General features: G+C 41.5%; 1 protein-coding gene across 16 annotated transcripts in view; it reads left to right on the forward strand.

Annotated features, from left to right (window-relative positions):
- The first annotated feature begins 601 nt into the window (after positions 1-601).
- itpr1b (inositol 1,4,5-trisphosphate receptor, type 1b) overlaps positions 602-20,246 on the forward strand; it is a 118,568-nt gene continuing 98,923 nt past the window's right edge. For all 16 annotated transcript variants that reach the window (XM_079510905.1, XM_079510919.1, XM_079510916.1 and 13 more), the window contains exons 1-5: positions 602-764; positions 1,896-2,009; positions 6,968-7,038; positions 18,026-18,141; positions 18,708-18,794. In XM_079510905.1, the coding sequence (XP_079367031.1) occupies positions 1,918-2,009; positions 6,968-7,038; positions 18,026-18,141; positions 18,708-18,794 (366 nt within the window). In that variant the 5' untranslated portion in view covers positions 602-764; positions 1,896-1,917. The remainder of the gene's footprint in view (positions 765-1,895; positions 2,010-6,967; positions 7,039-18,025; positions 18,142-18,707; positions 18,795-20,246) is intronic.

The following is a 20,246-nucleotide window of genomic DNA, read 5'->3' on the forward strand; positions in this document are numbered from 1 at the left end:
TCTGTCTGTCTGTCTGTCTGTCTGTCTGTCTGTCTGGACCATAGACTGTGGTCTGGACCAAGGTCTGGACAGATTATGCCTGTATCATCTGTATGGGAGGGAGGAAGAGCTAGGGAGAGAGAGAGAGAGAGGGAGATAGAGCCTATTTAACCCACTCAATAGCCCCGCCTATGGGTAGCAACATGCTGATCAACAAGTTGAAACGGCCAAGCTGATACTGTGTATGTGTGACTGTGGCTGTTATGAATAAAACAGCTTTGGTCTCAAAACAGGAAACTCCCCTGAGTCCCCTCCCTCACATGTACATTTGATTATGCAGTGAGTAACATGCTTATGATGCGCAGCAGCAGGATGTGATCATTGTGTAGCCTATCACAAAACACGTACACAGCATCAAGTATAGCTATATTGGCAAAACATAAACCTATCTAGACTAGCCCTACAATGTTATGTGGATGCATATTCTATTCTATTCTATTCATCTGGCATCTGTATCATGAAAAACACCATTTCCCAGATACCTCTGCTGCAGTATAAATCCTAGTGAAAGGGGCGTTCCTCCAATGAGCATGTGGAGGAGGAGGTAAGAAGAAGCGGATAATGTAGACCCGCCCGGGGAGGACACGTTCAAGCTGTCAGATGTTAACACCGTTTAAGCTACTCTACCAGGAGTTTCACTGCCATGGATTTAACCAAGGATAGCGTTGTGGAACCTAACGTTGGTTGATACAGTTTCCTTTGATCTCAATTCTTCTTTTTGCCAGGTAAATTTATAATCGTGCTATGTACTTTTCCCCCAGAGCTACTGTAGGGCATTTTCATCTATAGTGTGTCATTGAAGAGCATCACTGTCAAGGAAGTAGCCTAACGTTGTTAACCCACACGCTGGTTGCTGGGTGTTTTGCTGTAGGTGGCATCGTATGGAAAGGAAGGGGAATAGCTGTCAGTTTTGTTTTGTGAGCGGGACAATGAACGTACGTTAGTGAACATCTGCCTGCTATCTCATGAAAAACAGAATGTCAACAACAGCACGTTGTAAATTCGCCACAGCTACTTCAGGACACAGTAGAGTAATTCATTATTGAATGTCTTAGGTTGACGTTCTGCGTAGTCTTTAAATTGCTTTAACTAAACTGACTGCCTGGCTTCTCTGTTTATGGATGCATGTACAGCTAAATGTACTAAATGTATAAGATGCTTGACCTCAATAACTTCTGTAATATTGCATACTACCCCCCCCCCCCTGTGTGTGTGTGTGTGTGTGTGTGTGTGTGTGTGTGTGTGTGTGTGTGTGTGTGTGTGTGTGTGTGTGCCTCTACTGTATTTTATTCTTTCAGATGTTTATACAGCATAAAATGTCAATGTAGATGAATAACAAAAGGTGCAAAAGGTTACGTCTGTGTTCAGCAGGTGATGCTCAAGTACATTCATCCTTATGCTTAGGCGCCAGACAAAAAAAGATATAAAGACAAACTTTACAAGGCTTCAAAACAATGATTAACGATTGATACATTTGGAACCACTGTCATTCAAATTCATCAGCTAGCAGTTTTTGTGTGCTGGAAAATGTACACAAATGTTATGCAAATTGCTAACTTTCTTCATGTACAGTAGGTAATTGCTTGCTTGCCAGGTGCGGTGTGCACAGACTAGAATAGCTGTGGTAGTGTATGAATAAATATCCATATGATGTGGTCTATAATATAGACCACATCATATGGATATGTATTCACTAGACATATAGACTATATCATCTCAATGCAACAGCTGTTGACTTCCTGTTGCATCTAGTGGTTACTGTGTAGCCTGTTTGTAAGTGAAAGTGAAATAAATATGACTCATATTTGTGATTTGTTTTGTCCCACTAAACATTTTGTGGCACACTTCATTTGCAGGTGCAGCCAACGGTGAAGAACCATGTCGGTCTCCATGTCCAGTTTCCTCCATATAGGGGACATATGTTCCTTGTATGCTGAGGGCTCCACTAGTGGATTTATCAGCACTTTAGGGTAAGTCTGCCCATTTCTGTGTTGGGACTGCAATGAGTCCAACATCTCTTCCTGGCACTGGTTTTGTGGAGAGCTGACGGAGCAAATGGAGATAAAACTAGAAAAGTGCTCTCCTCTGAGTAGTACATTTCTTCCAGGACGGGTTGCCTATGGGCTGTGTCAGTCATGGGGTGCAGCCATCAGGAGGACATGAGTAGAGCAGACTGTGGGGAAAATAGTATGACAGATGGTGTAACTTTTCACGTTTTGTGGCACTCCTTATTAACACATTGTGTGCCCACGCAACACTTTCAAAATAGTAACCCAGGGTGCCCACTTTTTACATTCATTTTTCTTTTTTACATATTTTTTTTTTTTGCTAAGGCGTCCACAGACGTCTTGGGCACCACATACGGGTAATTCCCAGGACGTCTGTGGACGTCTTGGGCACACAACCTCTAAAGTGAAAGCAATTTTGGAGGTGCGCTGAATGTTACGTGGCTGAATGTTACTTGGTTAACTGGTGGTGGTGGTGTGGGGATCATGTATCTGCAACAATTAGTCACATTCTACACACACTCTATAGTGAGGCAGAAATGGACAGGGCCTATACAGGGAGTTGTGTCAGGAATCCTAGGAACAAATGAAAGGAAGGATCGCCAACGCCATTTTCTCTACCCTGCAATTCCGGAAGTCAGATTCGTCAGATTCGTCACTGAATCCACCAGAGTTTCTGCCGAAACTCTGGTGGAATACATTGGAGTCAATGGAGCAGAGTGGACAAGCATATGAACAAACATTATTTCTGAATGATTGACCATTTTAAAATAATCGCTCTGGAAAGTAAAAGAGAACATCATTGCCTAATGTGTTGCTTTTCGATGTGTACACTGTGTAATTTTATAGAGGTATCCAAAGAGCACAAAGTACGTTTTTGAATGTGCCAAGTATTGCGAGATCTACCGGTGATATTATATTCCTGAATCGATTATATGACAAAGGTCGCAATCGTTCATAAATAGTGTTTGTTCAAGAGCTGGTCCAGCTGGCTCCATTCACTGCCATGTATTTCATCAAACGTCCGGTGCAAGATTTGCCACCCATGAGCGTCATGGCGCATCCCTGGCGTCCAGGAAACCTACAGTTCAAGAGTTAACATAATTGCCACCCCCTGCTGTTCCGCCTGGCGGAGACAACTACCCCCCCCTTGTGGGGCACACAGTAGTAGTAGACAAAAAAAACAGGTAGCCCATGATATGATAATTAACATGGTTGATATGAGCCAGACAAATGAATAGGATGGGATTTGTAAAAAGAGGCTGACATTAAGTTTACTGGATTAATAGCTTGGATTAATGTGAAAATACAAATCTAGATGAAAGAGTAAATATAAACATATGAGTGTTACCCTTTACTTTTCTTCATGAATAGGACTTTGGTTGACAGAAGGTTGGGACCTAGACTGGCACATAGACTACGCATTACTCCATCCCCTCTCACTAATTGCACACACACACACACACACACACACACACACACACACACACACACACACACACACACACACACACACACACACACACACACACACACACACACACACACACACATGCAAAAGACACACAATACTGTACATAAAGACATGATGGAATGGAACAATGCTGTGACAGCCTGTCTGGTAGGACTGATATCATCCTGTTACGTCACAGAAGCCTGTTCCTCTCCCCTGCCTCCATTCTATTTTCTACTCCATTTGTTTTTCCTTCTCCCATGGTGAAAATGATCATAGCATCTGTGTTGTTCTCTCCTCCCTCTCACCTTTTAGCCCTACAATATTTCCTCTTAATCGTGATTCATGCCACGTCATTAGCTGGCAGTCACTACTATATGCCATGCACCCAAACACCCATCCCCCCAACCTAGGGACCTAGGCAAGGCACTGAAAATAATCACAATGAAAATGAAACCTGGCACTTGATTCAATCCTGATCTGGCAGCTGATGCCATCTAGCCTGGAAACCTGTGGCAGACAGATCTGCCACAGGAAAATAATGCCATGGGCAGATATTGGTCTGGCACTCCTCAGTTTGAATTGCATTTCGCTCACACCAGAGTTGTGGGTGACCAATCAGATCCCACTATTCAAAGTGACCCATTTTTGCTGTGACGTTGGAATCTGTTTCTAACCGCCCCTTGGAAATAAATCTTCCACACCGATGTTGGAGACATATGCAGTGATATTCGTCTGGCCATGCCAGGCTAGATGCCCTCCTCACTGATACAAAATGGTTAATAACTAGAACATTTATGTACAACACATTTCCATTTTCCATCAGGCTAATGGAGGCATAATATAATTACAGAGATCATTACATACAATTTGACCATTGATACAGTATGATACAGATAAGCATAATGAGCAACAAAGACATCACAAACATAATCCACAATAATTGTGATTAATAATGGCGAGTACAATATTAAGCAAAAATAATCGGGATGATTATAATTTTAACCCTAATCATTCAGCCCTCCCTTAAATCTAGCCCCATTCAGACAAAAACCTCAGTCTTTCCTAATCCCGCGCTGTGCGTCACCAGCCATGGCAACAAAATGTGTGTGTGCAGTCTGTGCACGATTTTAAGTGCTCATTTATCAAACTGCACGTCCGGTGTGATGTTATGCCTTGTAATCACTAGGACCCCCCCCCCCCTTTTCCTTGCCTGACTCTTAAGACATACCTGTCTATAAATAGCCTAATCATATAAAGGCGTTGATGTCATCGGTGATATGACCTCAGGAGACAGCTGTACCCATCTGGACCACAGCTGATTCAGAGAGGACATTCAGGGTCTTTCTATTGATGGGGTGTACAGTATGAGAGCTAAAAGCAAGCTGCGTCTGCTTCATGTGATGCTTTGCCCTTCTTCTACACAGTCAAATACCCAGTGTTAGTTGGTTCCATTTGTACCCATAGTGGTCCATTTGGTTCCATTTGTACATTTACATAATAACTCTACAATATTCTTTTATTTATAGTGATTTTGCGGTGTACCTAGACTGTGAAATCTGTTGACACTCTATCCTCTTCTTCATGTCAGATAAATCAACCTGTGACCTTAACACGGGCAATGGGAGCTATAATGTGTTCTCAGAGCACAAGCTGTCCTCCTTGAGTTCTTCACAATGCCTTTTAGACTACAGTGCACACGGCATAAGCTATAAAAAGAAATGGCTGATCAGACTGAATAAAGAACCCTGCCGAGGTGTTGTATTTGACTTGGCATTGGCTACTTACTGTCTGTTTCATCTCCACTAAAATGAGGACGGCAAGTTTAAGCAACTTTGGGTACCTTGAAAAGCTGTAGTCAGTGTGTTTGAGAAATGGATCTACTCAAATCTTTCTAGGCTTGTACAAAAAAATTGTGATTAACATGTGTTTTTGTCTTTGAATATTTGAACTTACGTTTCTTTTAGCTTTTTAGGCTTTGTAAACAAAAAATACACAGGGCAGATATGACAAATAACCTAAATATACTATACAATGAGACTGACAATGACCAGTACCAATAATCAACAAAGCAAACCGTGGAGGGTCGCACTCAGAAATATAAGTCCATATTTGTTATTGTTCCATTATATGCCTCAAATTGACAAAATGACACTTTTTTAGCTGTCCATCCTTCATCTGTGTGAATATAAAGGAGAGGAAGTCATAATAATACCAGGTGATCAATCATCCTTAATGATAGTGATGACACCTTGCACATGAAAGATGTCTAGGGTGATATGGCTTAATAAGAACCAATAATCCAAATTTTCCAGATTTTCAAAAATGGCTAAATGGCTATCTATAAGCTCACAACACATCGCATTGTTGCAAAGAAAATAAATCATATTATGTTTATATTGCTGTGTTACTGTTAGTTGCAGAATTACAGATCTGCTGTTCCTTTATTTACTTTATTTAACTTTTTGGGTTCATTACCCCCTTTCCCTGATTTCGGAATCCCTTTTCACATTTTACTTACTGACATCAAAAGTCCAGTGTAAAAAACAAACATCCAAAAAACAAACTGCATAATCGCAAATATTCGCAATTCGCAAAGTATTGCTTTCTATTCAGTTACAGTAACAGTTTTTTTTATTAACACAGTTTAGCAGGTTCTCATAAAGATGGTAAATGTTTTATTATTAAACATACCGGTATTCATATTAATATATTTTCCACTTTTCCCTCACATACCTCCACGTACCTCTAAGGGTACAAGTACCCCCATATAGAAACAGCTGGTGTAGTAGATTCCCTGACTTGCTACAGTATGCTGTTGATGTGCCTTTAAAGCATTGAGCGCTGTTGCCTCACAGCTAGAAGGTCCTGCGTTTGATTCCCGCCGGGGACACTGTGGGCGTGTTCTCTCCTCTGCATCATCAGCGCCCATATCCCGAGTTTGCATGTTCTCCCCGTGCCCCCTAGGGTAGGTGCCCTCACAAAAAAATGCAGTAATCCTGGTCTATATACTGCCTCCCCCTGGTCAGCCTGATGGAGTGGAAAGGAAAGGGTTGGAATAACGTGTTCCTTCCACGTGCTACGTCCTACCGGGGATACTCCCCCCTGTCAGGTGATAAGAAGCGGCCTGCATCTAAGGAAGCATGAACTCAGTTCGGGCTCTCCCCAGGTTGGCAGAGGGAGAGTAGCGACCAGGATTACAGCTTAGGCAATTGGCACCGGGTGAAAAATGGGTTGCAAAAATTGTGTGATAAAGAATTGGGAATTTAAAATAAATTAAAAAGAGCAGCCAATTGAGAGCAAAACAAACAAACAGGACAACATGCAGTTACAGTAGGCACAGTTGGAATGACATTAATGATGAGATGAGTGTGGATTGGTTGGTGTTAGTGTGCACTGTATGTGCACTGGTCACAGAGTGCTGATATCATGGATTATTGGCTGACAACTCTAATGGCTCTGTTCCCAGGCTTGTGGATGACCGATGTGTTGTGCAACCAGACACAGGCGATCTCAACAATCCCCCCAAGAAATTCAGAGGTAAGATCACATCCTGTGTTATTCCAGAAAATGTGTTGCAAATAGAATGTATCAAAGTTTTGCGACAATGAATAATTACAAACCTCTGCCATCAGTGCATGGATTCCCTTGACCTCCTTGTGAATAATTCAATGATAACAAAACCGAAGAAATGTTTTCCTTGGGTTGATGGCATGATAGCATTTGGAACTTTCAGATAGAGCAGTACAAGGTTTTCAAAGCTGTTATATCAGTCCTGTCTGTTTTTGTGTGGTTTATGTGTTTATTAGCTATCTTTGCTAATTGATACTTGGCTTAGGAATACTTGGAATGATTTGTGTCAATCTTCATGAAACTTGGTGGCTTCGGCTTCCCCCTAAAGTACTTATTCCCTTTTGGGACCAGATGTACAGAGTTTTGGAGAATTGGATTGAATTGTGATTCGTGAATGTCCCAAAGATATCATTAATTATTGAGTTTCAAAGATCAAGGTCACAATCAAAAGAAAGTACAGGTCATTTTCTACTTGCCCAAAGGTCATGTTCACTAGCCCAAAAAGTAAATCCTCCATTGTAAAATTATAAGTAAAATGTATTCTTGTTGGGGGGCAGTCGGTAGCGCTGTCGCCTCACAGCTAGAAGGTTCTGGGTTCCATTCCCACCGGGGATGCTGTGGGCGTTGGGTGTGTTCTCTCCTCCACGTCATCCCCTAGGGTGGGTTGGCGAAAGGGCCTTTCTGTGTAGAGTTTGCATGTTCTCCCCGGGGCCCCTAGGGTAGGTGCCCTCACAAAAAAATGCAATAATCCTGGTCTCTATACTGCCTCCCCCCTGGTTAGCCTGGGCACCTGATGAAGGGGAAAGGAGCTGGTTGGAATAACGTGTTCCTTCTACACGCTATGTCCTACTGGGGAAACTCCCCCCTGTCAGGTGATAAGAAACGGCCTGCTCACTCCTCATGCATTGAAGAAAGCATGAGCTCAGTTCGGGGCTCTCCGAAAAATGGGCTATATATATATATATATATATATATATATATATATATATATATATATATATATACACATACACACACACACACACACACACACACACACACACACGCTTGTTGAACAAATTCATGTTAAATCCAATCGATAACTAACAAGTGGCGACAGTCACTTTGAAAACTAGAATGAGTACTGCTAGTACTAGCAGCATTGTTCTTCATGAATAGGCAATTATATTTAATAAAGACGGAATGCACTGACTTCTCCGTCGGGCAATCTGAAAGCAAACTCCACTTGCCCGAATGTTTTATTTACTTGTCACGGGCAGTCAGGCAACCTTTAGTGTCAACCGCTGGTTGGATGGGACTTCACTTGTCAATGCTGTGCCTGAATGTCCTAGATTAGATCAGTTCAGTGATTTCCTCCATGCTGATGACAACAATGAGTTGACAACAATGGTGTCAGGGGGACACCTTCTTGCCTCTGAGGTTTGATTGGAAAGGGGTTGAATGGGTGATGGAGTGATACTGTTGTGGTTGAGCAGTGACAGGATTGCCAGAAGAATTTATAGATTAAGGCAGTAGAGCACAGAACAGACTAATGGCCCTGCCGCCAACAACAAAAGTGTTGAGGTCACTGGCAAGGGCAGTCAATTAAGCATCAATCGAAGATCATTCCTTCATGTTAATTCACATAATACATCTAGGCAATATCAATTGCCTAGATGGGCTCATCCTGACTAATGTTTTGTTATTTGAAGAAGGGTCCATGTGTACTCATTCAAGAAGGACCAAGATTTTGTCTCTCAATGTTAATCAAATTCCAAGATGAGAAAACGTTATATATATGATCTAGGGAGCTATACTGCAGGTCTTTATTTTATCTCAGCCACATTTCCACTATGTTGAGGAACAATGCCACCCTTTTAACATTGCCATATTATAGCGCTCCCATTTTTGTAAAAAAAAAACATACAAACGTTCCTGATCTATTGGAGACCTGTGCTCCGAGGAGCACTTTTTCTAGTTGCCAATAATGTGGCCTTGCTGCTATAAATGTCCTAGAGTGGTCATAAATCCATATGATCTGGATGCCACAACAAAGGGTTTCATTTCAGAACTTTTTTCAGGTCCGAAGATTAGCGCTACTGATTTTGGTGACCCATTGGCCTTTCCTCTGGTGCGAGCCTTTCCAGTTGTGTGTAAGGAACAGCACAGCCTCTAAAGCCTCTGTATAGCTTCCATGCTGCTGACCTTCATTCATGACATCATTTTCAAGCTTCAAACCAGCATCTTTCCTAAGCTATGTCATAATGACCTTTTCCACTGGGAGAATTATTGTTAATCAATTTTGTGAGGTGTATGGGTTTTAGTTAGTTGGAAGTTCAAGGTAATATTCTGTAATGCGGCAGTATGTCACATATATTTTCTGTGGAACAGTGGTACCATATTTACAACTGCAACTTCTCCTGAGGGGGAAAAGTAGGTTTGCACCATTAACCCATTTTGTGCCTCTCTTTCGGTCTTGTTTTGGAATAAGGTTTCTCCCATTTTCAATTATTATTGTTTTTAAATAGCACTATTTTTTGCCTGACTAGTGGTGTGGCTCTAAAGCCTGATTTATCCAGTACTGGTGTCGCACAACAATGGCAGATGTATACGTTAATAACATGTCACAGCATGTCATGTCGTTGTAGTTTGCATTTTGCAGATCAGCTTTTTTGGTGTGCAACACCATATGCAATTATTTTAGGGCAAAAGGACCCAAGTTTCAATGCCAATTACATCTACTTGAAACAGCTTCTTTTTACCATGGGATTGTAGTACTTTATTTAGCACATTCCTGTCATTCCTGTCATACTTGTGCAGCTACCGGTCAGGCAAATGCCTATGCTGCCACAAAGCCACCACAGTCTCTCAGAAGTTAGAACTATCAGAGCTCTGAACAAGGAACCAACTGTTTTTAACTTTTTGAGATAGTCATTCACCACCAGCACAGCAAACAATCTGCAATTCTCTAGCTCAGTATTGCTATACAGTAGTTCACCATCTAAAATGTACTGCTATTTGAAATATTCTTTGGTCACCCAACTTCTGCTGCCTGAATGTATAGTACTGTATCTTGACCTGTATCATTCAAGGTATTATGGTACTATGGTATACCAGTGGTAATTAGATATCCTTAAAGATATGCTTTTCACTATACCATCAAAAATATTATTCATGGATTCAAAATATGAAATTGAACGTGGAGGTAGAAAAACAAATTGGGTTATTTGTTCTATACTGTATGCAAATCAATTAACCCATTAATACCAATACATTCCCAAATACACCCAATACATTCCCAAGTATAACATTAGTGTAGGTAAAATGTCAAATAATGTCTGAGAAAACATTGAAAAAGAAGTGCAACTTGAAAACAGTTGAGGAGGTGCTGTAGGAAATGATAAACAATATTATTTGACAGCCTTTGTAGTGGCATATCAAACGGGAGTATAAAAAGGGAGTTGGTGTAATTGGCTTGTCCAGTAAATATATTTATACTAGGGCATTAGAGAAAAATAAAATAAACGTGGTTGGGACTTCAAAATAATGGCAAAACAACAAACGGAATGGTGCCCGCTAGGCAGGTGTCACAGCCACCCGAGGAGAGGAGACTGTAGCGCTCTCTCTCTGCTGGACCAGTGCATGGCTGGCAGTATCTTGCACACAGCTGTCAGTGGCATTGTCACCAACATCCACAGTGACGGCAATGCCCCTTTCATTCTTAATGTCAGGGGAAAGGTGCATTGAACCGACTAACCCAGGATACATGTCTATTGAATGCAAATATAATGGGCAATGATATGGGATGGGGCAAATTCTTATCTGATGTTGAGCATAATAAACACATTTTACACCGAGGAACGTTGGCATTGCAATGACATTTTATTGGATTCCTTGTGACACTGTAGCCAAGTAATATTCCTTGAAAACCTGCCTACACCACCTGCTGAGCATGTGGAGAGATATGCACCTTCTTATGTGACGTATGCTTTAATGATCTTTGCATAGATTTATGTTTAGCATCATTTTGTGTAGCCTACTGCATACGTGTCATACTTATGGCCCCAGCCAGCACAGGTATTCAAATGCTATGAATTCTGTGACAGGTCAGGTGGCTGGCGACAGTGGTGAGAGATTTTGTGAGAAAAAAAGTAGTGGCTAATAAAATGTTCTTCTTGAAACAAAAGGGAGTGTAGCTGTTCATGTTTTATACTCCTATAAATATAATTTCAGACTGAAGAATGAACTTGTATGTCGGTGTGGATGAATAACAGAATAGCATGTCGGAATAGCAAATGGTGTGAGTACAGCACGTTTGATTAATGTGAATATATATACCTGTCCAGCTGACTGAGCTGAGGTAAGCGATACAGGTACTGTGTGTTGTTCCTACTGTAATTTACTTCAGATTAACAAAAAAGCTGTAGGCCAGACATTTTCAATTAAATTAAGGGCATTGCTCTCACTTGCTGGCCCAAATACAGACAACAGTAGTATATATCAGTCTCCTGGTAAGTTAGAGAAATGGATGGGCATAGTGCACTGTGCACATCATTTCCATTGAATGATGCAAAGAGAGGATATTATCTTGTCAGAGTCTAACTGGGCTGTGCAAATCGTATGCAAAACCTTTGTAGCATCAATGTACAGTACAGTAGTTGGCAGCTGAAAGACAATGACTCAAGTCACAGTCTAGTTGTGAGGCAATCATATCTTTTAGATAGTTCAGTAACTGAAGTCAAGTCAAGTTTATTTACATACCACATTGCATGATATATATAGTAATCAGAAAAATGTCCATTCTTGGAATAAATTCCTTATAAAGAAATGTCTTCACAAATGTGTTTGTAATGGTCTGTCTGTCTAGTAGTAGCCTGGTTCAAGCCCATAGACCCCGCCCACTCCACTGAGTGAACTGAAAGCTTCAGTCTGATAATCAGGCTAGTCTAGTACTTGGCACATTTCAGAAAGGTTGAAATTCAAGTTCCCTAGCCTAGGGAAATCTTTGACGGCTGCTGAAAGTTGGGATACCCGCAACTGTAAAAAAAATAATATATAATTTTATATTATAATTATATATATATATATATATATATATATATATATATATATATATAATTCAGAGTGGAGGAGGGCTATGGTGCATCTCGGGCGGGTATAGGGGAGCATGAGGGGTGGATGTTGGATTTGGAGGTCAGTGAGGGGACCAGTGCAGGAGTGAAGTGGGGCTGGGGTGGCCCTCAGGTATATTGAGGTAAGGGGGGGCTGGAAGCCTAGTGAGTCCTGGGGCTGTAAAAACTCCAGACCTGGGGACTAAGCTACTGTAAATGTATGGTGAAGATGGGCTCCTCAGATACATTGGAGAGACATGGTCCCTTATGGGACTGGAGGGTGTGAAGTAGAGCTCTTTACAAGTCCAAAATGTCGGTCACCGGTGGTGGTGGTGGTGGTGGTTGTAAGACGGGTGGCTGCATCTGCCCGTCGCGGAATGTTAATTACGTTTATTTTTATTTTTATTTTATTGATATTTAATGTTTCGTGGTTAGTATGAGTCGAGTCACCACCAGCTGAGCTTACGTCAACGAGGAATCTCAGGAACGCAATGTGTTGACAGCTGGGCATGACGTATATTAGCAGCGACATTGCCTTCATATGTAGTTTCAAGGCTTTTGCGGCCACATTAATTCCATTTTCGCCAGAAACTGGCTGTATCAAATATGAATGGAAATCATTAACGACGCACAGCCACTCCCCTGACAGAAAGGCCGGGGTGGTCGGTTTATTTTTCAAACACAGTTCTTATATGAAGCGACCTAAAATCCCCCTATGGAGATTACAATGCAAATAAAAAAATACATGAACCTGGGGACTGATGCCCTCTACTGAAAGTAACGTCAGACTTCGGTACTCTATAGTCATGAAACTATTGTCATATTAATTCTCCAAACCCAAAATACGGAACAAAGTGTGACTTATCAATAGTGATCGATCGATTATAGTTTTTCAGTGGCAGATGCGAATATTTAGCAGGGAAGGCTGAATAACATCAAGCAGAACTACCCTGGGATTTCTCCCACAAACACGCATCTACAAGTTATGAACCTGTGTTTAGATAGCCAAATACCGGAGCCAATAATCAGCTGTTCCCCTCTGCCCATTTGTTGTTAAAGACGGCAAACATGTAATGTGACTAATACTATGAGCTATGTTTGCTAAAGATGCTTACAAAAATGTACTAATTTAAACCACAAATAGAAACATAAGTATTCCTATTGACCATAGCTTAGAGAACTTAGATATAAGGCTCAACCCTTTGTAGTGGCACTGTCTGGTACAGTAGGGAATGAATTGACCAGAAGGAGAAAGCGTTGCTGAGACGCTGCTACCCTTATTCCGAATCAGATTCACTTTATTTGTCATTTTCCCATGTACTTGCATACATAAAGAACATTAAATACTGTTTCCCCTCAGTTATTGGCAGTGCAACATAAAACGTAGAACCTATTTACGTCTTGTGTTAGTCAGGTATGGATGGATGGTATGAATTGGCTTTAGCCTTTGCTTTGCTTTCACATTGAAACCCGCGTCTTCTGCAGGTGCCTGAAGCCAGAACAACAGATTTTCAGGTTCAGCTCCATCAACAGAGAGAAAGTGTGCCAAGAAGACTAAGTCCTAAGATCCCTGTCGAGTATTAATAGCCCACTTAAGCTATTTAAAAGTGTTTCCAGGGAGCCTTAGCTCCATGTTTTAATCCTTGCTCCTTCCTCTCTGATCTCTGAGAGGCTAGCGCCATGAAATGGTAATTGCACTGACGGTGTGTGTGGCTGCGTATGTGTGTTAAGTGTTGTGTATTTATTTGTATACCCCCTCCCAGGCTCCCGCACTCTCTCTAAATAGATTGTGTACACACACACACACACACACACACACGCACACAATTTCACCCAAGGTTTTACACCTGTAAACCTGTGGTGTGTGTGTGTGTGTGTGTGTGTGTGTGTGTGTGTGTGTGTGTGTGTGTGTGTGTGTGTGTGTGTGTGTGTGTGTGTGTGTGTGTGTGTGTGTGTGTGTGTGTGTGTGTGTGTGTGTGTGTGTGTGTGTGAGTGTGTGAGTGTGTGAGTGTGTGAGTGTGTGAGTGTGTGAGTGTGTGAGTGTGTGAGTGAGTGAGTGAGTGAGTGAGTGAGTGAGCACGCAAACATACGTGAGTGTGTGCGATGTGGCTTTAGCGCTGTAGGCTGTACAAGTAATTACTGTCTCCCAGCTGAAAGGTAGAAGTATATCGGTACAGTCCGTGCTCACACAGTGTCCTGGGAAAGGAGCTACCTCTATTTTAAGTATTGACTTGTTGACATTAAAACCTTGATAATCACTACAACTGAACCAAACTCTGTCTGGTGTACTTGGAAGCGAACCGAGACCCCCACTTTTTTTTGCCTGACCAGAGAGTTCGCATCAGAGTTCGTACGGGCATTCACACTAGCGCAAACCAAACACACAATACGTTATACGCTCCAGGGTTCATTTTATCGCATTGAAGTGCCCAGGTGTGAATGCACCCTCAGAGAAAACATGTTTATTTTTACATGACATAAGCTCCAAAGCACTGATCATATTGGAGGACTCTTAAGCACACCCTCCCTATTCTGGGTATAATAGGTGAACATTCTGTGAAAATATCTGTTCTACCAGCTCAAGCTTGTAGATTGTGAAAGGCGCTTTTTCCCCCTCTAGTATGTACAATATGTATGCCACTCAGACAAACACACTACCAGACAGCTCAAATGAAAGGCCAAACTATATGCAATTTCACACCAGAAATGTAGTGGGCCTACATTGGTTGTCTTATGCTAATAGAGCAAGATGTTCCACAATAACTTGGCCCATGTCATTGGACAGTAAAATAAGCAATAATGTTCTCAGAGACTCGAAGTAGAGTCGCTGCTTCTTCGCCTGGAAAGGAGCCAGCTTAGGTGGTTCGGGCATCTGGTTAGGATGCCTCTCGGGCGTCTCCCTAGGGAGGTCCTCGAGGCACGTCCCACTGGGAGGAGACCCCGGGGCAGACCAAGGTGCAGTTGGAGGAAACGCATCGACTCACTGGCCTTGGAATGTCTCGGGATCCCCCAGGAGGAAGTCACTAATGTTGCTCTGGAGAGGGAAGTCTGGAGCTCTCTGGTGGAGCTGTTGCCCCCGCGACCCGACTACGGATAAGTGGTTGAAGATGGATGTATGGATGGTTCTCATTACAATGTAAACAATAAATATATAATATTGATAAGGGCCATAGATCATCCGTGGCCCTTATTATTTATTTTTTACAGCCTGTCATTTTCTTTTGAAAAAGAGTTACATTTCAAATATTTTTTCTTCTCTAAAATCTTTCTGAAAAGAATATTGCAAGTGGCCAAATAATTGGAAAAACATCCATTGCGTAAACACAATCGATGAATTGACCATAACATGCTCTTAAAATACACGTGACCAACCCATCTGGCCACTCAACACGGCGGGCAGCAGTGCATAGCCTGCCTGAACTATGCACTGCTGGGTTGCATGCTTTGCTTTATTTATTGGATTTGCCCTAATGTTACATTGAAAAAATACATGAAGATGATCTCATACATTAATTGTAACTAGCCTCATCATTACTTACTATTAAGTTTATCATCATCAACAAATCACTTCATCTCTCTACTTTTCTATGCTCCCATTAACCTTTCATCTTCTCCCCACAAATTACTCGCTCCAGTTTTCTAATCCACGGATGCATTTCTCTCCCACTGCCCTATTTTCTACATTGAACCATGACCTCCTCTGCTCCTTTCTTCCTGTTACTCCAGTTCCGCCTTCCATCCCTCTCTCTCTCCCCCAGCACCTCCTGACAGCTAAGCCCTAGACGCCATGGAGTTGGCCCCGTTTTGGCCAGAACACGGCACAGCTGCTATTTATTACTCCTGTCGTAGCTTATCAGGTCCCCCATAGGTAGCAGATAGCCACATACGTACATGTGAAGACACGGGTATGGGTCAAGATGTACAGTGTTCCCCATCCAGATTATACACATTGGAAACTAGGCATGTAACAATATATCATATATCGATCGATATTAATCCCGACGATTATTGTCGTATCGTATATATATCGTATTGTGCGTAGTGTGTGTGTATGTGTGTATATATATATATATATATATATATATATATATATATATATATATATATATATATAGGTGGGCTAGTAAATGATGGTGTGTGTGTGTGATATGAAATGTAAGCTTTAATTATATTCAAGTGCTTTTGGAGAGAAATGAGACAGATGATGGTTGTTGATGCTCAATTGCTCATTAATACATCAAGGAAGGCAATTATGTTTCTGCACTGTAATACATCTATCCTAAGATGCCATCAAAGAAAGCTTTTTTTTTGTTAACTCGAGTTCTAAACAAGAAAGCATGTTTACAGTTGTTGCACAGAAATTAAGTAATTTTACATGAAAAGTAACTTTTGCAATGTAGTTAAAAAAATCACACCCGTGTGAACTGAGTGGTGCAACTCCGTGTGGGGGTCCCCGGAACTTCCAGACCCACAGGAACGCGCCCAGGTTGCCAGCCCGGTTCCAGTGAGCTGCCTATATAGAGATTGATTCACTCTGACGTGATATCTCTGATGTCAGTGACGTCACATACTAACCATAGCAACCATGCTTGTTTTTTTGGTTGCTAACCATAGCAACCATGCTCGTTTTTTTGGTACGAACAAACACGGGTACACGGGTACAAAGCCAGTTGTTGGAGTGGTTGGAGTGTGTCTCTTTCCTACAGTTGGGTGCCACCGATATTGTCCCTTATCATTTGACCCATTTAGGCTTGACCTCAACATTTAAAAAAATCCTTCTAAATCCTCCAGTTTTCTGAAATAAATATTTTCACGATTTTTCAAAAATAGCAGACCTACAAGCTCGTAGCGCGCCACTCGGTGGCGCGCTATGAGCTTGTAGATCTGCTATTTTTCAATAGCTAAATTATAACATAATGTTTAAAACACCAAAAGGGGTTCCCGCCCAAAATGGGTTAACTGTCCTTTTGCGCAGATCACGCAAACCTCAGCAAAAAGAAAAGGACAATATCGATGGCCTCCAACTGTACCTCCCTCTCTCTCTGTTATGACTCAGAGAGAGAGGGTGCTACAGTATGTCAGTACCCGTCTTAGCTCCTACATCAGTAGGCGGTAGGTAGGCGCTATGTGGAAGGGACAGACTGCAATCTTAATACACTTCACCAATGAGACCACTACTTCACCACACCACACCAATGTTGTGTTGAGTTAGCGAGTAACTCAGTGAAATATATAATTGTACATGCATCCAGATTATCTTGTTTGACATGTTTAGATTTCAGATTGTGCCGGAAGGACAGGAGCGCTGTAATTGGCTAGTAATAGATCCCATGACAGACTGTCAGTATGCGCCTGATTGGCTAGTTCCACTCTACTGTATAGCCTTGTCGACATGTATCACATAGCCTGGAGGGTCAGAATACAATGGTGTATTTTAATGTCTCTAGCTCAAATACAATAGAGACATTTTACTTCTAAAATGTGTCTGGATTTGGATGTTTTTCCTCCTTTTTTTTGACATTTTTCCTCTCTCCTGAATATTATTCCCTTCCACGAGTACCGGTGGTTTGAGGGATACTAGTAGCGTTACTTTTTTATATAACATAGTTGTCATTGACCGCAATGACCGGTTTGGAAAAAATAAATTCTAGTATTGAGATCCTTGGCCTGCTGGCCACGTGCAACACACAACATAACCTCCGGCCTGCTAGAGGTAAACAGATCTAATGTCATGTGGTTATTACATTATTTCTAATTTCTAACCATTACTGTCATTCTCAATTAATGCTGCAATTTGAAATATTGGGTCTTTGCAGCTTACCTTTCTGGCTCCTTTCTTTTCTCTTTTCACCCCATCCTTCCAGACTGCCTTTTCAAGTTGTGTCCCATGAACAGATACTCTGCACAGAAGCAGTTCTGGAAAGCAGCCAAGCCAGGAGGAAACAGTACCACAGACGCCGTTCTCCTCAACAAACTCCATGTAAGTGTGTGCTATACAGTATTACGCATTATAAAAATGGAAATGGAAAGGTAGAGAAACTATTGTATAACTCTACTTTAGTTTCTCTACCTTTCCATTTTTATAATGCGCTACTGGTAAAGCAGCATCTATCAGTAATGTACTGTAGGAGATCTGTTTCCTTATAAGCTCTAACCTGAGAGCCAAACTAATATATTATTGTTATTTATTTGTGTCAGATTATGTAATGTTGGCAGTTTTACCATGGTTGGGGACATTCTCTATAGAACACTATTGAAATCTTTGACCAGGGCAGAACAAATGCAGGGAACTCTGCTAGTTAGCATAGCATCTAATCTGTCTGTGGCGAGTAAAACCGCAGGTCCAACAAGTCCCGCTGATCTGCTTTCCCACGAGCAACGATAGCTGCTACATCATGTTAGTAGTGTGGCTTGTAGTGCAAGAAAATCTGAGAAAAAATGCAATACTTTCTTGCTGGGGGTCGGGTCTGGGATTTCAACTTGAAATGTTGCTGGTTTGAGTACGGAGGGTCACTGTATTCTAACGTCTCCATCTCCTGTTCTCAGCATGCTGCCGATTTGGAGAAGAAGCAGAACGAGTCTGAGAACCGTAAGCTGCTGGGATCAGTCATCCAGTATGGAAATGTCATTCAGGTATGACGAGGAATAGCCTATATGAGAAGGTACTGTAACTATAGGCCAGCAGAGTTGAGGGCTTACTGTACGTGGTTCAATAATGACCCTGTCACATGACTGTGCTTGATGACTTGGCATACATCTCTTCTATCAGTGGGAGACTTTAAATAATGGTTCTAACAGCTTCTACAATGCAGTCACTTGTTTTACAAGATGAGCCTTATCATTCTCCACTCATTTGCCCAGGAATGGTTTGCACACAGGCATGTGATTATTAACTGGCCACTATGGAATATATCCTTACCAAGAATGGTCATACAGGCCTGCTGTATTATGGTAATGTTGGAGCAACCACATAGAGGACAATAGAGAGGATATTACTATATAGTACCACTGTACTGATACATGGACTCACTGAAGGGTTTTTCATGATCATTGTTTTTAGGGGCGCTAGCCCCTCCTATGCCCCTGCTTTTTGTGTTTTTGTGTACCCCATTGCAATGATTTGATTGGCTGATCACCCCGGCCGTAGCGATGATTTGATTGGTTGAGCAAAGTTCATATTGACGCTAAAACGTGAGGACAGAAAAGTGAGGATGGAAAAGTGAGGACGCAAATTGTGATTGGCCGGAATGAGATGATGTATGATGATGTACAGTATGCGCCCCTCACTTTTTTTTTTTTTTTTTAATAATGGTGTATGACATCAAAACGATGAAATGGCTCATATGGAATTATTTAGTAAACAATAATGCTAATGAGAAGGTTTGTCCAAGACTGCGAGTAATCATTCAAGTAATTGAATAGGTGGCGACATTTCACACGTAGAGAATTCATCTGGCTGTTGTGCAAATGAAGAGTTGAAACATTTAATCAGCACAGTGTGGGTGCTCCATGGAATCCACCCATCACTGAAGCGTGGGTGCTCCATAGAAGTGACCCATCAGCACACAGTGGGTGCCCCTTGGGAGAATTTAATAATGGATGTTTGTGGTTTCACCACACTGCTGCCACAGCTGACATGAATACTTGTACTGTTGTCGGAGGTCAAAGGTCTGCTCCAACCATCCATTCTTAGAGCTGGGTCCAAATGAGAGCCAGTGTGAGATGGTTAAAACTCCTGATGAAACCACTACTTACTTGGTGAAGTGTTGGTTCACGTAAACTGCATAGTGTGCATCCACCTCTGTTTTCTTTTTGTTATTATTTGTATTCATTAAACAAAAACAATACAATTATGCCAGCTTAACATAGCATACTGTAGTGTAGATGTATCATGAAAAAATACATACAACACAACACACACAACATAAAACTGACAACAAATGACCAAGGAATATAATAACAAGTACTGTAAGTACCATACACTGAAGGGAGAAGAGCTTATTTTATAAGATCTGATAAATTGAAAAATTATATTGTGAGACACAATAGTCACATGATATTTTAAGTGGTGCATAGTCCCATTGA

The sequence above is a fragment of the Electrona antarctica genome, assembly GCF_951216825.1.
Source record: "Electrona antarctica genome assembly, chromosome: 9".
Classification (NCBI taxonomy): domain Eukaryota; kingdom Metazoa; phylum Chordata; class Actinopteri; order Myctophiformes; family Myctophidae; genus Electrona; species Electrona antarctica.